At 47.6% G+C, this 22049-nt stretch overlaps 2 protein-coding genes across 2 annotated transcripts in view; one reads left to right on the top strand and one right to left on the bottom strand.

Moving 5' to 3' along the window:
* Positions 1-8: 8 nt before the first annotated feature.
* On the top strand, positions 9-2029 carry pgpep1l (pyroglutamyl-peptidase I like). Its single transcript, XM_036534998.1, has 5 exons — positions 9-544; positions 704-756; positions 1053-1169; positions 1433-1659; positions 1771-2029. The coding sequence occupies exons 1-5, from the start codon at positions 508-510 to the stop codon at positions 1982-1984; spliced, it is 648 nt and encodes a 215-aa protein (XP_036390891.1). The 5' UTR covers positions 9-507; the 3' UTR covers positions 1985-2029.
* A 5258-nt stretch (positions 2030-7287) lies between these two features.
* igf1ra (insulin-like growth factor 1a receptor) overlaps positions 7288-22049 on the bottom strand; it is a 99422-nt gene continuing 84660 nt past the window's right edge. Inside the window, exons 11-21 of the mRNA XM_036534598.1 lie at positions 20603-20883; positions 19641-19780; positions 19225-19390; positions 18704-18806; positions 18117-18187; positions 17718-17947; positions 16919-17026; positions 16417-16576; positions 15373-15502; positions 13272-13406; positions 7288-9002 (exon numbers count right to left, since the gene is read on the bottom strand). Coding sequence (XP_036390491.1) covers positions 8534-9002; positions 13272-13406; positions 15373-15502; positions 16417-16576; positions 16919-17026; positions 17718-17947; positions 18117-18187; positions 18704-18806; positions 19225-19390; positions 19641-19780; positions 20603-20883 — 1993 coding nt within the window. The 3' untranslated portion in view covers positions 7288-8533. The remainder of the gene's footprint in view (positions 9003-13271; positions 13407-15372; positions 15503-16416; positions 16577-16918; positions 17027-17717; positions 17948-18116; positions 18188-18703; positions 18807-19224; positions 19391-19640; positions 19781-20602; positions 20884-22049) is intronic.

Raw genomic sequence — 22049 nt, 5'->3', positions numbered from 1 at the left:
TTTGACCGCAATACCTACTTTTCAGGACTATTTATAACGAATACTGATTTCGCTGGATTCCAGTTTTCGCACCGCGTCGCCGCGTGTTAAGGAAACAATTTCGGAAACTAAACATGCTATACATAAAATATAATTAGGTTTCCCCTGTAGGCTACTCGCTGTAACACACAGATTAATCAAACTAGGTTAACGCAGTTCGTGTCCCGTCGATCTGATAAATGATTTCATTAACCATAAGTGAAGGCTAGATTTTCTGTTTGCCCCTCTCATTTTTCAAAGTGAACCTTAATTATATCACGTGCGATTAGAAGGTCACATTGCGACGGCTAGGAGCGTGTTCTCTATTTCAAGTCAACGACAAAAAGGCAGTTTCTCTTTCTTAAGCGCGGTCATCCGCGGAACAACGTTATAGTCCGAGATTTAAAAAAAAAGCCTCAACAAAGTCTCACAACAACGGGGACAAGGGCCTTTCCAAAGCAGCTTTTTATAAAGTAGCTAGTGTACGTGATGTCGTCTAACACAAGTGAAGTAGTAGTTGTAACAGGTACGTGTCATTAGAGGGAAAAATAATAAGAATAAGAGGGGGAAAGACAGTCGCGTGCTGTGTGCGCGCCCTCTTGTGCTTTTATGGCACTGCCTGCAGACAATTTACACTGTGAGTGTTAAATATTCGTGGTATTAATTTCTTACAATTATCTTTCAGGGTTCGGTCCTTTCAGGAAGTATTTGATTAATCCCAGCTGGCAGGCAGCCCAGGTAATGTAGCAATGTTCAATCCATATTTATTTAAAAGACTGGGGTCCCGCAGGTTGTTCCCCTAGGCCTAGGGCAATATCGGTGGCGCCACCTGGTGGTGTAATACCTCAAAATGTCCTTATTTGTGATCAAACCCAAATTCATATTTGCGTTTTATGACAATCACAGCCGCTAAATTCTCACATTCTGCAGTATCCTCGGTGATTCTTTTACGCGCTCCCTTCGCTGATGCTCAGCGCGCGGAGTTCTACTGTGAGATGTTGTTAGTGCAGTATAGTGCTGTGCGCTTTCCTCAGGGCCTGAAGGCGACGGGTCTGGGAGAGGGCGTGGAGGTCTACATTAAGGAGCTGCCAGTGAGCTATGTCAAAGCGCAGCAGTTAATTTCCCACATCTGGGAGACAGTCAGTCCCAAGGTAAACCTGCTGACTTGCTATGAATGCGGACAATAGGGCTCTTTGACGGATGCAACTATATTCATGTGTACGTTTGTTTCAAAAACGGATAAATAAACCGTCAAAACTATATATTGCATTTGTTTTTCTTTTAAGTTTGTCTTGAGTTAAGATTAAAAATCAACGTCATACAAAATTAAGTTAAAATAATAATAATAATAATAATAATAACCGCCTATATCGTGCAGCTGACTGCTCTTGCTCCTTCCCCATCGCTGTCGCAGTTGGCCGTTCACCTGGGGATCGACCCTGGGACTAAAGCGGTACGGCTGGAACAGAGAGGAAAGAACCAGGGTTACAGAGACCGTGACGTGTGTGGCTTCTGTCCCGAGGGAAACTGCTGTGTAGCGGGAGGTCCAGACAAGGTGGACTCCATCATAGACATGAAGTCGCTCACCAGACTCCTCAACAGCAGCGGGCTGGACGTGATGTACTCAAGAGACGCCGGAAGGTAAGACGACGCAACATTGATATTTTTATGATGGCTGAAAACCTAGGATTTATTTTTAGTAGATTATTATTATTATCACTAGAATAAAGCGTATCTTCCCTTCACATACAGATACCTCTGTGACTTCGTTTACTACCACTCCCTGCTTCTTGGACAGGGGAGAGCGATCTTCATTCACGTGCCCGCCTCGGGAAAGCTGGCTGCTCCAGAGAGGCTCGTGCCCCTGCTGCGCGCCGTCATCATGGCGATGCTGCATCAGCTCGAGGTCTCCTCGAGCCCTGAGTCTGACCAACTCCAGCTGCAAGCAGGCCAAAGTGTGCGCTGAGCCTTTTTTTTGTGGGATGCAAGATTTTTAAAACGTCGCACACATCACGTTTACTTAAGTTTTATTTTGAATGTGACATTTTTAATATTAAAAAGTCGCGAACATTTTCCATGTTCATTTGCTTTGTTCACCTCCAATTTCTGACGTTTCACATGTGCATAAAATAACCTGTTACAGTAAAAAAAAATCATATAATCGTTACAGTTGAAATTTTTTATTGAATATAAAGAGAGTGGCACTTGAAATACTAGAAAAAAGCGAGAATGAGAAACTAAAATTCTATTGTATAATCCTTTCAAAATACTTTATTTTTTCCCATAATGTAAAGAATTCATAATATATATACAACAGAATATACAAAAACATTCAAAACTTTCTGAATCTACTGAATCATTTAATATAAACACAAGATTCTGAATAATTTATACAAAGCAAATTCTTTAGTAACAAATTGGCCATTTTCTTTTATATAAAAATGTAAAAAACAAACAAAAACTCAGTTCATTAACACTTTCCAGTGCTGTAACTGAGACAAATGGTAAGTTGGTAAGTTGGATTGGTATATTGAAATCAGATAAACTTCAAACCTGTAAGAACTGGCATTTAAGAAAAAAAAGATCAATAAGTCTGATATGCTAAACCAGTGCACTTATTATAGGGAAAGAAAATCTTTGGGAACCTAGGTTAACAATACATTAACTTATCTGTGGTATTCCCATGATATAATTAGAGGGTTTCACAGTACCAACCAGGTTTGGAGTCATTTTGTGACAAATTTCAGGTTTAAAAATCTTGTTTAAAATATTCACAACAGACCATGGAAAAAAACACAACTGTATCTGTACATTGATGTCCTAGCAGTGTATTGTCCAAAATGAGCTGAGTGTTATCCATATGCAAAGCTGGAACACAGGACCCCAAGCAGAACCATAGCAATGAAATGGAGCTTGCGTGTAATTTCCTCTTCCTGTTCCATGATGACATCAGTGTAGCAGGTAAAGAAACAGCGTGTATACATTTGGACACTCAATTTCCCCCTTTCTCAAAAAAAAAAAAAAACTAATAATCTCAAGAGAGCCTTGGTTTTGAGGTGATGTGACCACAGACTGACACTTCACAGTGCCAGAACGGGGGAGAGTGGGGGGGTGAGCCTTCATCAGATGCTGAAAAACAGACTTTGCCTCTTGGACGCTCTCAGCCTAAATGCCAACCTTTCACTTCTCCCTCCTATAAGCCCCAGGTCAGTGCATTTCCTCCCAGCTTCCTGACCAGAGCCCTGCCTCATCCCCATCTAACGGCTGGTGGTAACCGCTAATGCACAAACCACACTCTTTCTCCCATCCAGCATATTACAGCATGTACCACATACTGGGGGAAAGCTTTGAACACTGCAGGTGAGCAGGACCTACAGCATAAAATGCCAGAATGCAATGTCCTTGGGTAAGACAAGCACTGCAGAGAAATACACTGGAACTCTAGAGAGCAGTATGTCATAATGCATTGGTCCAATCATGCAAATTAGCATTTACAATCAGCCAACAGAAGGCACAAGATGGGCATCCATTCACCAAAAGGTGCCTGCACAAATCAACCGTTCAACGCAAGGCTTCTTTCTTGTTTCATTTTTTTATTAAAAAAATTAAGAAAAGAAAATACATTAACTTTCCTCAGATATACATTACGAGAGATACATGTGAAGACATGGAGCAGAGGTGTACTGTGAAGAAGAAAAAAAAAACAAAAACCAGGAGGCTTCAGATGCGGAACATTACAGAAGACACAACACCAGACAAACTGCTTAAAACCAAATCATTTCAATTCAGTGACACAGAGCTAAAGTTTTTGTGAACGTATAGGAAAAAAAACATTATTCAGCTAAACTTATTTCAGTAGATCAAGGCCCCAATTCAGGAAGGAATGCCAAGCAAAAATAAGTGCCTGGGAAATTAACCTATAAACCTCATGTTCATTATTGCGATTACATTAATTCAACTTCTCTAGACCTGAGGTTTGCATATACAACATTCTGAAGAAAATAACAACAATAATAATAATAGTAATAATAATAATAATAATTATAATAAAATGAGACTGTATGAGTCAACCTCAAATTTTACAAAGAGCTGGCAATGTACCAAGCACTATTTGAAATCCTAAAATTGCTCCAAAAAGTTTTTTGTTCTATCAACTTTGTTTTCTCTCTTGACTACCCGTAATCTACTGGACATTGCTGTCCTGTGTATGTTGGTATATATGCGTGTGTAGTAGTAGGTTTACAAAACTTAAGCCTGGCAGCAATTGATGTAAACTGACATTCACTATGCAACAGGCCAACTTTAATGTTCATTTCATCACCATTAATGGAAAAAAAGGAAAATAAATAGCAATGATATCTATTTCTTTTTATTAAAGACATTAAAAATCGATATGCTACACCTACAGGTGATACACTCGCACCCATATACAAACGCAACACAAGCACAAAACTTAGGAAAACGGTGAGTGTTTTTTTTTTGTCTTTTTTTTTTTTTGACAAGTACCACACACAAAAAAGCAGTTCTTTCCAGCAATGTGCCGCTCTCCCGATTTTCCCCACTGCTGATCAGTCCCTGCAGCTCTTTCTTCGAAGGAGATAGAGAATATTTAAGTGCCTTAATTCAGAACAGTCATGTTTCTTTTGGATTGGACCGCAAACCTTTCTCCAACCCGGTTCCCCCTGCCCCTCCCCCCTCCCCCCTGACACCCACACACCCAAAGCCTATACTACCGTCTCCAACCCGTTAAGAAAAGGGAGTTCTCTGTCTCCTCCATCACTGGTTTAAAAGATGAGTCCTTAAATGCTGACGTAATCCCTCTCGCCCAAGTCTCTTGCTCTACTAAGCCACACAGTGCTCCCCTCTGCGATGCACTATTTTGCTACAGAGGTGTTTAGCGAGCGCACAGCATTTTGTCGCGAATCTGAGGGAGGGCGCCACCCTGATTTCCCGGAGCTGGGCCTGCGTGTGGGAAAGCAGCAACATTAGCAGCAGCAGAACAGAGAGGAGCTCGGGAGAGGACGCAAACTCCTTCCCCCACCAGCTCCTCCCGGAACAAAGAGGTGAAGACGATGTCGAGAGGCCACAAGTGCTTCTGAGAAAACCGCGCTCGGGGAACGAGACGTGCCGGCTCACGCAACGAGACTGCCAGTTGGAATGGACAGAAAATCAACACAGGCTATGTCACAGAATGGGAGACTGAAAAGTGAAAGGAAGGATTCCCATGTCCTTCACGGGGGAAAGAACTCTCTCCCAAAAGCGAGACCACTGGGGGGGGGGGGGGGGGTGAATGAGGGATAGAGGTACCGAGTGTGTCCCTGCAGGCCCTCCAAACTGCAGGAAGAGGGTGGCTGGCGGCTTTGAACACCTGTGAGCGAGGCTGTCTGGATGAGGATAAAGCAAGAGAGGTGGGGAGAGTGTGGTGGCGGCACGGCTCAGAGAGGTTTCTGAGCAACCTCCTCCCCAACAAACAGGAAGCAGCACTGAGCACCCCTGCATTCGTCTGCGGGCGACTGCAGCTTCCGATCTGGAACCAAACCACCTCCAGGGTCAGCAACGAATTGGGCAGAGGAACGAATCTTGACCATCTGCTTGACCATCATCTGCTGTGTGTTGCCTTCGCATCAGTAAAAACAGATCGGTCACCACCCAAATGACATTCAGCCATCAGGTGGTGCCCCTTGCAAAAGCACACTAAGATGACCTCATTTTCCCTCGCTGCTGACAGTGGTTTGCTCCTCCAGAGCAAAAGCTAAGCACGTCGCTCTGACAATCCGCCCGAGGCGTCCGGGCGGAAGCAAGGGTGGCGTCAGAGATGATCAATGAGATTCGGTCATGCGAATAGTTCTCTTTTCCCAAAGGTTCATGTTGGTTTGTTTGAAACCCATCTAAGTACATGTAAGCGATATTTAAAAAACAAAGCTCGTTTTTAGAAATGCACTCTTGGCTAGCTGCTCTGAGGATCCGTGGTTGTGGAGATTGATAAATGCAGATCCGGGGGTGGGGGGGGGTGGCACTGCACCGAGAGCACCATGCTCGCCGCTAAAGTAGCCCCGCCCTCGTGCGATCACCGGCACGCTCACTGTGGGGAGGTGCGTGGGCAGCACGGAGCCGTTTTGGGACCGTGAGGCTGTGCGGACTCTTCCTCCCTGTGTCGAATTCGCCTGGAGCGGTTTGATGGTCAGAAACGTCCCAGTGTGGGGTTTGGGAAGAGAACCGTGTTTGGGTAGCCCCTCTCCCAGGGCGCCAAGAGATTGTGATCGGCAGCGTTGAGGTGCACCCTGGTGCGTACGACAGTAATATTGTTCTTTTAGGCGAATGAGAAAAACGTGAGATGTACTTCTTATACACATATTTTAAAAAAAGTGAGGTAGATAAATGTTTGAAGGAAATAAAACTGTCCCCCAGTCATGAAACCAAAGTGTATGATTAAAAACCTCTGCTTTATAATTCACTGCTAGGTATACTGTATACTGCAATTTAAACTGATACTAACAAAAGGGAAAAAATAAAATCATTACTACAAAAAAATCCTCAGGGAAACTACTCACAATATGACCTTTCCACCAAAGAAAATCCTTCAAAAGCACATGACAAAGAGAATCCCCCTCAGGCAAACCTCTTCACACCATGCTGAGAAGCAAGCATCTGTTTTCAGTGTCACCTCACACTGGCAACCCACCCCCCAGAGGAGTAAAGACTGGAAGGGTAAAAAAAGGCAACCCAAAGGGGGAGTTCTGGGGGTTCACCGCTGTGGCAACCGATAATGGCTATAAAAAAGGGAACTGAGACAGGATTTAACTGTGATGTTGGATGACTGGGGGAGGGGTTATGTGGGGCGTGGTCAGACATCACAAAGAGAGGAGGGTGGAGCTAATCGAGGACGACGAGGAGAATGCACAGAGAAAGTAAAACCTTAGTGTTTGACCTGAGATTGAGGCCCAGGTGGCGACACTGGGCACGGTGAGAGACTGACACTGGGCTGCGGAGAGGAGAACACACTCACCCGGGGCTAAGGTGTCCATACCAACATAACAATAACAATATTAATATTAATAATAATAATAATAATAATTCATATAATAGGTATCATTCTAACAAAACAAAAAGCAAAAGGAAATATATCCTTTAAAAAAATAGAAGGCATCAGACTGCAACAAGGACATCCTTTCAGAGAAAAAAAGCAAATTTCAAATGCAAACTATTTCTTTTTTTGTTCTGTTTTGTTTTTTTTTTTTGCTAGAGTATAAAGCATAGGAAAATGAGCTGTAGTGGAAACAGTAAAAGATTAAAACCTGAAGGATTTGTTTTCATATTTATATTTCTATGTACATTACATCCACAAAAGAAAATACGGGGGCATATAGCAGCGTCTTTCTGCACAGACACGAACATCTGAACCGTAAAAAAGCTATGAAAATGACAGGAACGAACCACGTGTGTGTAAATGATGCACGGTCGAACGGTCAAATGTACCGCTGCGAGACCATAACAGAAACGTTCCAAGAGTACAGAGACCAATGACAAGCCTAAAAACAACTCCTGCTGTAGAAAATGCCTTGCTCTTCTCCTACGGACCGTTACTAATGAGGTTTGTTGAGACAGACAGTTCATTTTTTTTATCTCCATCTGCTCGTTTATTGAACCGATATCCCTTGTCATTCATTTTTGCGTTGGTATCCATTCCGTTTCTTGTTTTTTTGCATTTTTGGCGCTTTTTTAAAAGTCCTTTTTGCTTCTTTTGTTGCTTCATTTTCTGTGGCGGGACACTGCTGGTGCAGAGCCCAAGAGAGGAGGGAGGGGCCAGAAGACACTACACCAGGGTCAGAACACTTCACTTTGCTCCCTTCCCCTCCCTTAACAGGACAGGTAACGGGAAAGAAGTAAAGCAATCGATTTAAGGAACTTAACAAATTAACATTGAAGAAAGGAAAAAGAAAAGATTTTTGGCAAAATAAGGGGTAAAAAGCAATTGGCAGATTTGCAATAGGCCCCTCCCCCCCTCATACAGATCTGTGATTGGCTGACACAGGGGAGAGGAAGTACCACACCAGACACCTCCTGCGTGTGAGAAGATGGAGGGTGTTTGTGTGTATTCACACACACCCCACCCTCTCACTTTAAGAACCCCACACAAAGAGCCTTGCTGTTGGGTTTTCTGGCAGAGATGATAAACGGCTACACCTTCTTTTTCTTTATAAAGTGAAAGTAATAAAAAATGATACAAAACAGGTTATGCAAACGTGACTCTGCCGACACCCCAGCCGGGTTGGTCCATCTTGTGCAGCAACAGCAGGCTGTTTTTTTTCTTTTTTCGCATTTTATCGTTTGATATTTTTCAACCGATCCTCATTGTACTAATAATAGAATAAAAAACAATATGAAAAATAATCCGCTGAGGTATAGTAGAAAACGGACTGGTGTTCTGCTCGTTTCAACACCCCCCTCCCGCCCCCCACGTAGTCCTCATCATCCAGGCCAGAGAGGCGACGGGAGCAGGAGGGGGTGGGGGGGGTCAGCAGGCTGAGGACTGAGGGAGGGGCAGGGCGCGCTCGTTCTTGCGGCCGCCGTTCATGTGGGCGTAGGGCGGGGCATCCTCGAAGGACGGCCGCAGGACCATCGCCGGCCCGTTCGCCGCCCGCTTGTCCGAAGCAGCTGGCGAGGCTGAGCTTGAGGGGGCAGGACCCAGAGCCTGGGGAGGGGGTGGGGTGGAGTGGCTGGGACCTTGTGTAGGGGGCGTGGCCTGCGGGGGCGGGGCTGGGCCGGCAGGTGGCCGCCCAGATGTTGGGTCCAGGGGAACGTTGGCCAGGCTCTCGGCCTCCATGTCCAGCTCCTCGGTGTCGGGGGGCTTGTTGTCCTCGCTGTAGAAGAAGCTCACTTCCTGGAACGGAGGCTCCAGCTCCTCCTTGATGCTGCTGATGATCTCCAGGAAGGAGGGCCGCATCTTGGGGTTGTACTGCCAGCACATGCGCATCAGCTCGAACCTGCAACCCGGGAGGGGGGAAAGATGGAGAGGGAGAGGGAGAGAGTGACTGTCCCAGCTTTCAACAGCTGCTTTCACCATCAGTGTCACTGCAGAAGTCCCCTGCCTCTCCTTAAAATAATGCTGCTGTGTCACAACTATTCCAGCCCCTGCCGTCTATTATTAGGAGTGATGAGCCCCAACAATCTGTTAAATAGGAGGTCGCATTCCACACTCGAGGCAATTCTGGTCTTTCACCACCAGGTGGCAGTGCACACCACAGCAGCAGCCACACGGTCATGGGACTCGCACTGGAGTCAACAGGTTTCATGCTTCTCGGTTTACTGTGGCAGCGAGTAAGACCACGAGACCCAAGATCTGCCACAACACGGTCAACAAGTGCAAGCGACAGCATGTTTATGTACGGCTACACTTTGAGCCAAAGGAAAATGCCAAAACTCAGAAGGAAACAAAAAAAACAAAAACAAAAACAAGAACATGAAACATTTTAAAAACAGAGTTTGATTGCAGTGTGGCACAGGCCAGCCCACACGGCCACAACTTTAATTATACACAAACAACCTAAAAATATCACAGAACCCTTGGGGCTTGAGAAATAAATACCTTGGTGCTCTCACCCCCAAACCTGCCCCCCATACACTATGAGCCCCTGCTCTCCGCCCCCTCGCAGCTCCTGGTGAGGGAGAGAGGTGCACTGGGGGGAGCTGGTTTTCGGCAGGACCCTTTCAGATGGCCCCAGCAGAGTCTACAACCCGCTGTGAACTCACAGATGATATTCGAACCCAAGCCAGTGCTCCAGGATAACCAGTGCACCTGCTTTTTACTGAAGAGGTACATCTGTCACCAGGAGTGACTGAGTGAGAGAGTAAATGAGTGAGTGAGTTAGAGAGTGAGTGAGTGAGTGAGTGAGAAAGTGAGAGAGTGAGTGACAGAGTTGGAGAGAGAGTGAGTGACAGAGTGAGAGAGTGAGGGAATGGATGAGTGAGTGACAGAGTGAGAGAGTAAGTGACAGAGTTGGAGAGTGAGTGAGAGTGTGAGTGAGTGAGTGAGTGAGAGTGAGAGAGTGAGTGAGAGTGAGAGAGTGAGTGAGTGAGTGAGTGACAGAGTGAGGGAATGAGTGAGTGACAGAGTGAGAGAGTGAGTGAGTGAGAGTGAGAGAGTGAGAGTGAGAGAGTGAGTGACAGTGAGAGAGTGAGTGAGTGACAGAGTTGGAGAGTGAGTGGCAGTGAAGGAATGAGAGTGAGTGACAGAGTGAGAGAGTGAGAGAGTGAGTGAGAGTGAGAGAGTGAGAGAGTGAGTGAGTGACAGAGTGAGAGAGTGAGTGAGAGTGAGAGAGTGACAGAGTGAGAGAGTGAGTGAGTGAGAGTGAGAGAGTGAGTGACAGTGAGTGACAGAGAGAGAGTGAGTGACAGAGTGAGTGAGTGAGAGTGAGAGAGTGAGTGACAGAGTGAGAGAGTGAGTGAGTGAGTGAGTGACAGAGTTGGAGAGTGAGTGGCAGTGAGGGAATGAGAGTGAGTGAGTGACAGTGAGAGAGTGAGTGACAGAGAGAGAGTGAGTGAGTGAGTGACAGAGTGAGAGAGTGAGTGACAGAGTGAGTGACAGAGTGAGAGTGAGTGACAGAGAGAGAGTGAGTGAGTGACAGAGTGAGAGAGTGAGTGACAGAGTGAGTGAGTGAGTGACAGAGTGAGAGAGTGAGTGAGTGACAGAGTGAGAGAGTGAGTGACAGAGAGAGAGTGAGTGAGTGACAGAGTGAGTGACAGAGTGAGTGAGTGAGTGACAGAGTGAGAGTGAGTGACAGAGTGAGAGTGAGTGACAGAGAGAGAGTGAGTGAGTGACAGAGTTGGAGAGTGAGTGAGTGACAGAGTGACAGAGTGAGAGAGTGAGTGACAGAGTGAGTGACAGAGTGAGAGTGAGTGACAGAGAGTGAGTGAGTGAGTGACAGAGTGAGAGAGTGAGTGACAGAGAGAGAGTGAGAGAGTGAGTGACAGAGTGAGAGTGAGTGACAGAGTGAGAGTGAGTGACAGAGTCAGTGAGTGAGTGAGTGACAGAGTGAGAGAGTGAGTGAGTGAGAGAGTGACAGAGAGAGTGAGTGACAGAGTGAGAGACTGAGGGAATGAGTGAGTGACAGAGTGAGAGTGAGTGAGTGAGAGTGAGTGAGTGAGTGACAGAGAGAGAGTGAGTGACAGAGTGAGAGAGTGAGGGAATGAGTGAGTGACAGAGTGAGAGAGTGAGTGAGTGAGAGTGAGAGAGTGAGTAACAGAGAGAGAGTGAGGGAATGAGTGAGAGAGTGAGGGAATGAGAGTGAGAGAGTGAGTGACAGAGTGAGAGTGAGGGAATGAGTGAGTGACAGAGTTAGTGAGTGAGTGAGAGAGTGAGAGAGTGAGTGACAGAGTTGGAGAATGAGTGAGTGACAGAGTGAGAGAGTGAGTGAGTGAGTGAGGAGAGAACTATGTGTGTGCAACTGTCTGTGTATGTGTACATGCGGACTTGCTGCTGTGAATTCACACAATACATCCCTTAACACTGATCATGTTCCCTAGGTAACGGAACACCCCCACATTGAGAGTGCAAGAACACAGGTATTCCATGACATTCAAACTGCATGCATTATTACAACACACTAATGAGAGTGTCTGGCATATCAGAACAACAAATATTTAATTTAACATTTAACCCCATGGTGCTCCACCCTGGAGTACATAACTACAGTGATCCTCTAATTCCACTGGAGCCAAATACAGCACCCCTCAGAATTGCTTTCAAAATCCACGATATATTCATCTCACCACTGTAAAAGCTCATTTACACAACCTACCTCTGCAAGGGAGAGGCAGGGGATCAGCGCATGTATTTTCAGTCACAGTGCGCTTTAATGGTAGTAATCTAGCCCTTTGTCAGAACATTCCCACTCCTGTTAGACTCATTTTTGGAACTGAAAAACAGTGATGTAACTGGCATAAGGAATTATGAATCCCTTGAAACAAATATATCCACTCAGGAAAAAAGGGAAAAACAGGGATTCCTCAGCCCAGAAAAAGTCTGCTCCTGCGTTTTTCACACAATTTACCATGAATAAATCAGCGGTTTGTTGTGTTTTTTTGTTCCGGCTCTGGATCAGTAGATTTTACTGACCTAGTTTCATTCTGCTTTGGCGTAAAAGCTGCTACTTGCATGTTTTTTTTTTCTCGCCGGCATTCTCCAAGAAGCACCCGTGCCCGGAGGACCTGACGGGTTTGTTTTGCTAGAGATGTCCTTGGTGATGCCGGCTCGGTGACATCTCAGTGAACCTTCCCTCAAACACCTGCACTGAAGAGGTGTTCCACCCCGAGGGAGACGGGGTCAAACAAGGTGAAGGCAGAGACTCACCCTGAAAACAGGAGTTTTTCTAGATGGGAAGCAAGCCAGCCTGTACCACTGGCTAATAAAAACACTCTGGTCAAGACTGTCAAAAACACTGCTGAGATTTCTTTACGTTAAAACCTACTGTTTGCTAGCCAATTGATTATTAGTGATTGAGTGATAATACATATTAATAGTATTGGTTTGGTGTTGGAGCAGTTTCTGTAGGTTACTGCTTCACAGCTATACCTGATTTATGTCCATGTTTGACTAAAAGTATTTTTATTTAATATAATAACATTATGGTGTAAATATTTAAGAATGTCCTGACAGATCAGCCAGTGACTGCTACTGAAGATTCCTGCAGTAGAAACGCCAGATCGAGGTCACCACAAAGAGCTCCACATCAGCCCTGTTGCGGACGACCCCTCTGGAATTCCCACAAAAACAGAGGAAAGGCACACGCTCCAGGGCCACCCCACAGGCACCTCTCAGCGGCTGCCATGGAAACCGAAGAGGTGCGTGTCCACAAACACGCTCTCCTTTTCTTAAAGGGGAGGTCAACCATGCAGGGTGAGGTAACGGGGAGGAACTGACTCGGTGACATCAGACTGGTCAAAAAAAAAAACCCTGTAACACGTTACCCGCTACACCTGGGAGAAAAGACAAATCCTGTGCTGAACTCTTCAAATCAGATTCCCCTCCGGAAGAGTGTTACTGCCAATCTTGTGATACCTGTGCCTGGCGAGGCTCGCTTTGCAATTCTACACACATCTATGTGTATGTGTGTGTGTGTGTGTGTGTGTGTGTGTGATCACGCATTGTTCCCATCTAACTGTGTCTGGGACACAGTGACCCACGTGTGGGAAGCCCCGCCCCTGCGGCTGTGTTGCTATAGTGAGAGTGATGCGGTGATGGGGGCGGGACTCACAGCATGTCAGGGCAGTTGTCTGGCTTGTCCAGCAGCCCGCCGTCCATGACAAAGCGGAGCACCTGCTCGTTGGACATGCCCTGGTACGGCTGCTCAGCTAGGGTGGCGATCTCCCACAGCACCACCCCGAACGACCTGTAGGGGGCAGCAGAGGGGCAGAGAGAGTTAGAGAGGGGATGATCACCATCTAACTCAGAAAATTAGACCCAACCAAATTACAATTGAAGAAATACAAAAACATATGACTTACTGGAAATGAAACAGAAACACAAACCTGGACACTATTTGTAGCTAAATAGACAGTACACTGTGGCAGAGTATGTGACCATGGCAACTGATAACACATTTAGGAAAATGTTGACAATGTGAGCACAGCCTGGCCATAAAGAAGCGCCAACACAGGCCGACCCGTCTGGCCAGAGAGGACAGGCTGCGCTCCCACTGCAACCAAGCAGCAGTGGAGACAGAACTGCACTTTTTAACCCAACGCAAAAAAAAAAAATACGAGGAAATTATTTGTTAAGCTCAAATTTATTTCTACCTAGAATTCCGAGATCTTCATCAATTCCAGCTGATTTGGTATTTATTTGGGGGTGTACCAAGAATGTTTAAATTAGCTACAAAATTTGTAACCACTGTACCAGGAAAGGAGGGGGGGAAAGTGACAGGTGTATGGATGGATACAACTGTAACCCATGCAAGTGGCTCTGGATAAGATTGTCTGCTAAATAACAGCATTTGTAATGTAATGCAACTCTACCATCCCTACTGATTTTAAACAACAGGCATCAGCTCAGGATTTCAAGAATGCCTCTCCCTCCAGGACTCCTGTCTCCGGGAGGAGCTCCTCTCCCTCCAGGACTCCTGTCTCCGGGAGGAGCTCGTCTCGCTCCTCCGCTGCTGTCTCGAGGAGGTGCAGCAGATCTTATCTCAATAGACTGAACTGATGTTCGCACCCGCTTCTGCTGCGGTCCTGAGAGCATGTTCAAGGATGGCAGACAACGGAAACAGCTCTTATACAGCGCTCATATAAACATATGTTGTCCATTAATGCAAAGCTCTCCCTGCAATCCAACGACTTGTGAGAAAATGCAAGGGGGGGAAGGAAAAAAAAACACTAAATATGAACACAAAGGACAAACCCCTGCCAGCGGTTACTCGTTAGCTCTCAGAGGACGAATTATCTCATCTGGCTGTGGATCAGACGCAGTGCTCAGAGCCCCTGGAAAAGAGCTATTACAGCGCTGATTTGTAGCTAACTGGCGCAAACAACCGAGCCTTGAAAGACAAAAACCGCGTGTGGAGGGTGTTTTTGTTCTTTATTACGGTGACAGTGAGGGTCTGCGGAGAGGGAGGTATGCTGACAGACAAGGAGAGATGTGCTTTTATAATACACGAGACTTCAAAGCACACGCTTGTCCCGAGGCAGGGGGGGACTGGTAGAGAGGTTGGGGTACCTGTCCTGTTATCCAAAAAAGTAGTCATTTAGCAGAGCAGACCCTCCTAGTCGCTCTGGCTAAGAGCATCTGCTTAGTGAAAAAAGGTAGCGGAAGGACATGCAGTACCCTGTTTTGGCTGAGGGTTATTCAGCTGTTATTATAGGGAGAGTTCACACACCTTGCTCTTAAAGAGGAGGGGTCAGGAAGCTCAGTGGTACCAAAACGGCTCCAGTTCTGGACCAAAACAGGCCCGAAAACTGACTCAAAATACCTTGGAACGGGTATGGCGAGTTGTTCCAGGAAGGGATGCACATTCTGGCTTTCCGTAACTCTCGGCACAGCGCGGCGGACAAGGGTTCTACCTCATATAACCTCTAATGAGGCTTGTTTGCCAGCTCTGATCAAAACACACAGAAGCTGGGCTGGAATTTATCACCCTCACCGCTCAACGCTAACAGTAATCACTTCCAGAGGCCGGGACGATGAAATGGGAACTCTTTTGTTTTTTTTCCCCCCCCTTTGTTTTGGTGAACTTTGTGAAGTTCCCCTCGGGAGGCTGTGTGTGACAGAGCTGGCGCCCGTTCCCGTGGCAAACACAGCGGAACATTCCAGAACGCGGGGGGATGCGGGGGACCACAGGTGGACACGGCGCGCCCTCGTACCAGACGTCGGAGTTGGTGGTGAACACGCCGTCCTTCAGGGACTCCGGGGCCATCCAGCGTACCGGCAGCAGGCCTTTGCCTCCTTTGCGGTAGTAGTCCGTCTCGTAGATGTCTCTCGTCATGCCGAAATCTGCAGGGGACAGGGGGTACAGTCATTTTGAGCAGGTGGTTACCCATCTGGAGATCTCAGAAGACAAAGACATTTTCCTGTTCACTGGTGAGACAAAAAGAAAGGCACTTTGCTTAAAATTTTTTAAGTGTTTTTCAAAAATGTAAAAATCAAGTATCTTCATCAAAAGCTAAAAGGCACACTGTTATTTCAGAAACTCATTCAAAGGCCTTTATTTTACACAGAAAGACAGTTTAAAGCAGTGACCCACTGTGACCTGCCAACCTGTCTTCATTGTCACTCTGGTGAATGCTTAAGAAGATATTTAAGTGCTCTTCCTCACATCTCAATAGCATTCAACATGAACTTTCCAAAGAGCACCTGATTTAAGCTACACCCCCTGGATCCGAGTGGTGCTTCCTTCATGATTTTTCTGTTCCAAATCCCTGCTATGGATGTGCTTGCAAAGGTGTTTCTTAAACAGTGAGCCACAGGCTGGGCCCCGCCCCCACCTCTTCACCTTCACCATTGTGACATCATGCCCTCATGCTGCTGAGGGTTGAGATGGTAGGAGGAGCTTAATCTCTTGGACATGCTCAGTGCCATGTGCTACGAGCAAGACTGACTCAATGCCATACTGATGTGTGCCCTAAAACAGGTCTCTTCCACAGGCCAAGGCTGGGAAAGCACAAGCTTAGACTTCCACAGCAAGAGCCAACACTGGCTTCACTACCACAGCAAGAGCCAATGGTCATGCAGACACCCTCCTTCGATACCCCCTTCCCACTCACCCTTTTCTTGTTTTTGTTTATTGGCCTCTACCACAAGCTCTACGGTAATCCAATCAAAACAATTACACAGGTATTATCTTCAGCTGTTGAAACACTCTTTTGTAGATTGTTTTTTTTGGGTTAGGAACTGTTTTGTTTTTTTACCTCCAATTTTGACAGTGAAGTCCTCTGCCACCATGCAGTTCCTGGCAGCGAGGTCTCTGTGTACAAACTTGTTGGCATTGAGGTAGGCCATGCCGTCTGCAATCTCTCCCGCCATCTGGATCATCTTCTTCAGCGGTGGCAGCTGCAGGCTGGTGGAGTTCTACAGCGGGGGCGAGACAGAGGTGCATTCCTCAAATCACCTGCCAGCTTTCTCTGCTTACCTGAAGAGGCGCCGTGAATGTTTTTTTATTATTACAAATATAAAACCCACAGAGAGGTTATGGTTGGACAGCATCCACATACAAGCCATGACAGATACACTGGTATGAGTGTTTGGTAAATCTATTCCAAATTATTCCAAAGTTTTTCTCCCCACAGATAAGTCAGAACATCAGGCTCCACTGTGTGTGATGTTTGGTGAGGGTTTTTCTTTTTTGAGATCAGCCCATGGCAACCCTCAAAGGTCAGCAGAGGTGAGGAAAACAAGCTTTCAGGTGATTACCTCCTGGGAGCGCAGTGACCTCAGGTGACTCTTCAGATCTCCGCGAGTCATCAGCTCCATTATCACCAGGGTGGGCTGGCCTTGTGAAACCACGCCCAGCAGACGCACCTGGACCAATCAGAAAACAGAAGAGATATTTACATATAAGAGCAAACTGATGATCACCTTAAATATTTATGGAATTTCCATCAAATGCAGAGAATGGGGGCATCAAAATAGGCTGTGCTCCAGGCCAGGAATACTGTTGCATTTACATATACTGAGGAATTCTCTTAAATTCTCTCACAAAGTCAAGTAAGGCTGCTTGAGAAACCTGTAAGTCATTGGCCTCTTCACTGAATTTTCCTTGGATAAAGTGGATAAATTTTGTTCACACAGTGCTGCTGTGGCTGTAAGTACCCAGGGGGGCGTGGCCAGTATTGCCACCAGAGGGGCTAGTGTGCCAATAAATATCCAGGGGGTGGAGCTAAAGTGGCCATCAGTACACAGGGGGTGGGGCTAAAGCGGCCATCAGCACACAGGGGGCGGGACTAATGTGGCCATCAAAAAACAGGGGGCAGGGCTTATGAGGCCATCGGTACACCAGGGGGTGGGGCTAAAGTGGCCATCAGCACACAGGGGGCGGAGCTAAAGCGGCCATCAGTACACAGGGGGTGGGGCTAATGTGGCCATCAAAAAACAGGGGGCAGGGCTTATGTGGCCACCAGTACACAGGGGGCAGAGCTAATGAGGTAATTAGTGTGCGGGGGCAGGGCTGATGAGGTCATCAGTACACAGTGAGTGGGCCAGGCTCTCTCACCACATGGTGGCAGTTGAACTCCTTCATGACGGACGCCTCGTTGAGGAACTCGATGCGCTCCCGCATGCTGGCCGACTCGTTGACGGTCTTGATGGCGACGCGGGTCTCGGGCTCGTCCTTGACCACGCCCTTGGCGATGCCCTCGTACACCATGCCGAAGGAGCCCTGGCCCAGCTCCCGACAGAGTGTGATCTTCTCCCGAGAAACCTCCCACTCATCGGGCACGTACACTGCAGTGGGGAGGGCAGAGTCAGCTCCACGTACCGGACACATGGACATGGACATGTGTTCCTCTAACACATGTACACACACACACACACACACACACACACACACACACTCACACACACTCACACACAGATGCCTGCACATGGTTGCTGACATGGGTACTGTACTCACTCTCTGCTGCGCTGAAGTACTCCGGGTTGACAGAGGCATACACGACCCTCTTCCCCAGGCGACCGCTGTTCCTATGGAAACAGGACGGCCTGTTTGTGACACAGCGCTGGCTTGCACAGTGAACCCATGGAAAGAATTAAGGACATTTTTCCCCCCTCTTTGTCCCAACAGCCCACTGGAAAATCACCTCAGACAAACTCGGAGGCGTCTGCAATCCCATGCAAACCCTGAAGTTGACATTAAGGGGATGCAAACACTCTGAACACAGAATGTATGCACTCCACCAGCCCAGCCACACCCTGCCCTTATCAAGCTTCACCTGGTTAGCAGACAGCAGGCAGACTTACACAGCTGTCACTGTGCTTGTATACAGCTAGAGATTTACTGTGTAAGTAACTTCCTTAAAGACATAACGGGGGTCCCAGTTAACGTCTGCTGACGCCACCTTGTTACAAATCCAGTGTCTTAACCATCAGAGCCGGCTGGGTTCACCCGGAGGAGGGAGTGCTGGGGTATGGGGCAGTGTAGGGTACTGCAGTACTGATGTATTCACTGTTCAGTCATGACCGTCTTGGACAGGTCTTTACCTCTTCTTGTTCACAACTATCAAAGCCGCCACCAGGCTGGAGATGATGAAGAGAACCACAATAGGAATGACGATCACAAGATACAGGACACTTTCATATTCTCCTGTCAGAGAGAGAGAGAGATGCACTTTTACCCTGAAATGTAAGCAAGTCAAGGATGGCTGTTTAAAATTTTTGTATCTCATTCATTACTGAGCTGTTTACATATTGCAAGATGATTGTAACTATGATTGCTTTGACAATACTGCTACCATTGAAACAGTCATGCCAATAAAGCAGTTGAATTTGAAAAAAGTTGAGAGAGAGGGAGAGGGCAAGGGAGAGAAAGAGAGAGATAGAGCGTGACAGAGAGAGAGCATCTGTTACAACACACTGTCAAATGCTGGCTCCCCCACATGCCTCTGAAATGCCCAGCCAAGGCCACCAGCAGAGGGCGTGAGCCACTTTGACAAGTCAGAGACAGAAAACCACCAGAGGCAGGCCTGCGTGTGAGGGTGACCATCTGTGACGACGCCCCTTACCTCTGGGCTGTGGTACGTAGAACGCCACAGGATCTGTCCAGGAGCCATTCCCGGCCAGAGAGGTGGCTCGAACCCGGACAGAGTAGTTCCCCGGACCCATGTTGTTAAGTCGGGCTCCCTTGTGAGCATGGTAGTACTGCCTGGATATGCACTCGTGTTTCTCAGGCTGGAAAACAAACACACACACACACACACAAACACACACACACACACACACACACACACACACACACACACACAGACACACACACACACAGACACAGACACACACACAGACACACACACAGACACATACACACACACAGACACATACACACACACACACACACACACACACACACACACAGACACTGTCAGTCTCCTGCTCTGTGGCCTTCCTGTGCCCACCCCCCCGCCCGGTTGACGCCGACTCTCACCTCGTTGCCCAGCCGGTACTTGATCTCATACATGAGGATCAACCCATTAGGCTTCACAGGCTCCGCCCACTTCAGGAACACCGACCCCTCCCACACGCCCGCCTCCCAGCTCACCAGGCCTGGGATGTCATCCGCTCTGTCTGAGGAGAAGAAACAAAACACCAATCAGAGGCTGCGGCTACGCTAGAGGGTCTGCTGGCCAATTCCTGTCTAGCCAACTAGTGGTGAAACCTAGTGGTTTGGTTACTTTGTGGGAGGCAGTTACCCAATTAGTAAGTCAGTGACACATAAGATTTTTAAGGTTGCTTATTCTCCAGCAAACTCAAAATGGACCTTTCACAGGCACAGGCAGAACTCTGTAAATTTAAAAAGAGTCTGGTGCACCTATGGTATCTCTGTGATGAATCTTTACTTTACCTCACTGTTACGATTTTACAGATTCCCAATCATGGGATCTTGAGATTACTTCTGAATTTCCCTGGCAGATTTTAGTGAGTGCTGGGAAACGGAATCCAGCACACAAAGCCCATGGCCCTGACAGTGCTGCTTTACTGCTGTGGGATTAGTCCTGTGAGAGAGGTGTCTGACCTGTGGGATTAGTCCTGTGAGAGAGGGAGCTGACCTGTGGGATTAGTCCTGTGAGAGAGGTGTCTGACCTGTGGGATTAGTTCTGTGAGAGAGGTGTCTGACCTGTGGGATTAGTCCTGTGAGAGAGGGACCTGATCTGTGGGATTAGTCCTGTGAGAGAGGTGTCTGACCTGTGGGATTAGTCCTGTGAGAGAGGTGTCTGACCTGTGGGATTAGTTCTGTGAGAGAGGGACCTGACCTGTGGGATTAGTCCTGTGAGAGAGGGAGCTGACCTGTGGGATTAGTCCTGTGAGAGAGGTGTCTGACCTGTGGGATTAGTCCTGTGAGAGAGGTGTCTGACCTGTGGGATTAGTCCTGTGAGAGAGGGAGCTGACCTGCAGGTTTGGTCCTGGAGAAGACGAAGGCAGCGGCACTGCAGTGGCGGACAGCCTCGTCGCAGGCATGGATGTCAATGCGGTAGACTGTGAAGGACTGCAGGTTGGGGATCTCCAACCACTCCCGCCCCCTCATTGTCATCTGAACGAAGGGGTACTCCCGGTCCACATAGTCCCCTTCCGTGCCGTTGACCTCTGACCCCGTGGCGTTCCCGCCCACGGCGTGCAGCATAGTGGCGTTGGCCTCAGCGAAGATCTCCCTGCGGCGGCGGTCTGGAGGCCTGGGAGGAAGGGAGCAGCAGACAGCGTGAGCTGTGTTATGGTGGGGGGTGGGGAAGCAGAGAGAGCACACAGTCGGAAGCACATCCACAGGGAGGAGGAGAGGCAGCGGGTGACGGCCACTCAGAGACAGGAAACGGGACAGAGCCACAGCGTGCCACACACCCAGTGACCTCACATCAAAGCCTTTTCTATCACTGCCCCCCCCCCCACTCCCCCCAGAGGATCTGGGACGTCTTCGGCTTCCCTGGAGAAATGACTGCATGAATACGAGAGGATGACAGCTTGGCTGGAAGAGCACACTAATACTCACACACACTCCCAAACATTCATGTGCGGGCACACACACACACACACAAACACGCACCAAGATGACATCAGATCAGATCATCAGCAGCCTGGGAGACCTACCGATGATTTCACACATACACGGACACACACAGGCACGCACACACGCAGTGCACTCACGTACATACACACACGGATGCATCAGCATTTTCAGCTCTCCAAAGCAGAACGTTAACTCCTCACACAGGACTCAGATACAACAAAAGCCACGCAATCTGAGCAAAAGCAACACAACACAATCCGCTGCAACTTTCCACTGCACCTTCTGTCTTTTACACTAATTGAAAGGTTTCTTTTTTATTCTTCTGAAGAGAAAAAAAAGTCCAAAAGAACATTTTCCTGTCGGTCTTAACAGAGAAGAGCACCATACACTGCTTGTGAAAAAAACATCTTGCCTTCTATGGCACAGACAAACACACTGCTGCTGTTTAGCTTCTCCATGTCTGCTGTTGGTCTTTAACCTCCACTGTGGAGCTGTGCTGTGTCATGAGGTCTGAGGTCAAACGTCAGAGGTCAGGGGTCCCGGAGCTGTGGGTAAAGCAGGTAGGTCCAACCCCCCCCGGCCTGGTCCCTGCTTCCCTCTCTGTGTAATAATCCTGTCAGTGTGCTAATTGGATAGGACTGCTACCATAGGGGCTGAGTGAAACTCCAGCAGAGAAGCCTGCAGTTCCCACGGTTGCTTTGCTAAGGGTGATGTCATCACCCGGGGAGAAGAACAGGATCTGGGATGGGATGTGTGGATGCGTAAGTGTCACCAGCATTTAAAGATAAAAAAAAACGATAAAATTTTCCGTATGAGGTGGAACCGTGAGCTGGAACC

The sequence above is a fragment of the Megalops cyprinoides genome, chromosome 8 (genome assembly GCF_013368585.1).
Source record: "Megalops cyprinoides isolate fMegCyp1 chromosome 8, fMegCyp1.pri, whole genome shotgun sequence".
In the NCBI taxonomy this organism is placed as follows: domain Eukaryota; kingdom Metazoa; phylum Chordata; class Actinopteri; order Elopiformes; family Megalopidae; genus Megalops; species Megalops cyprinoides.
Note: the sequence above shows the minus strand (reverse complement) of the source record. Positions and strands in the feature narration are given on the sequence as shown.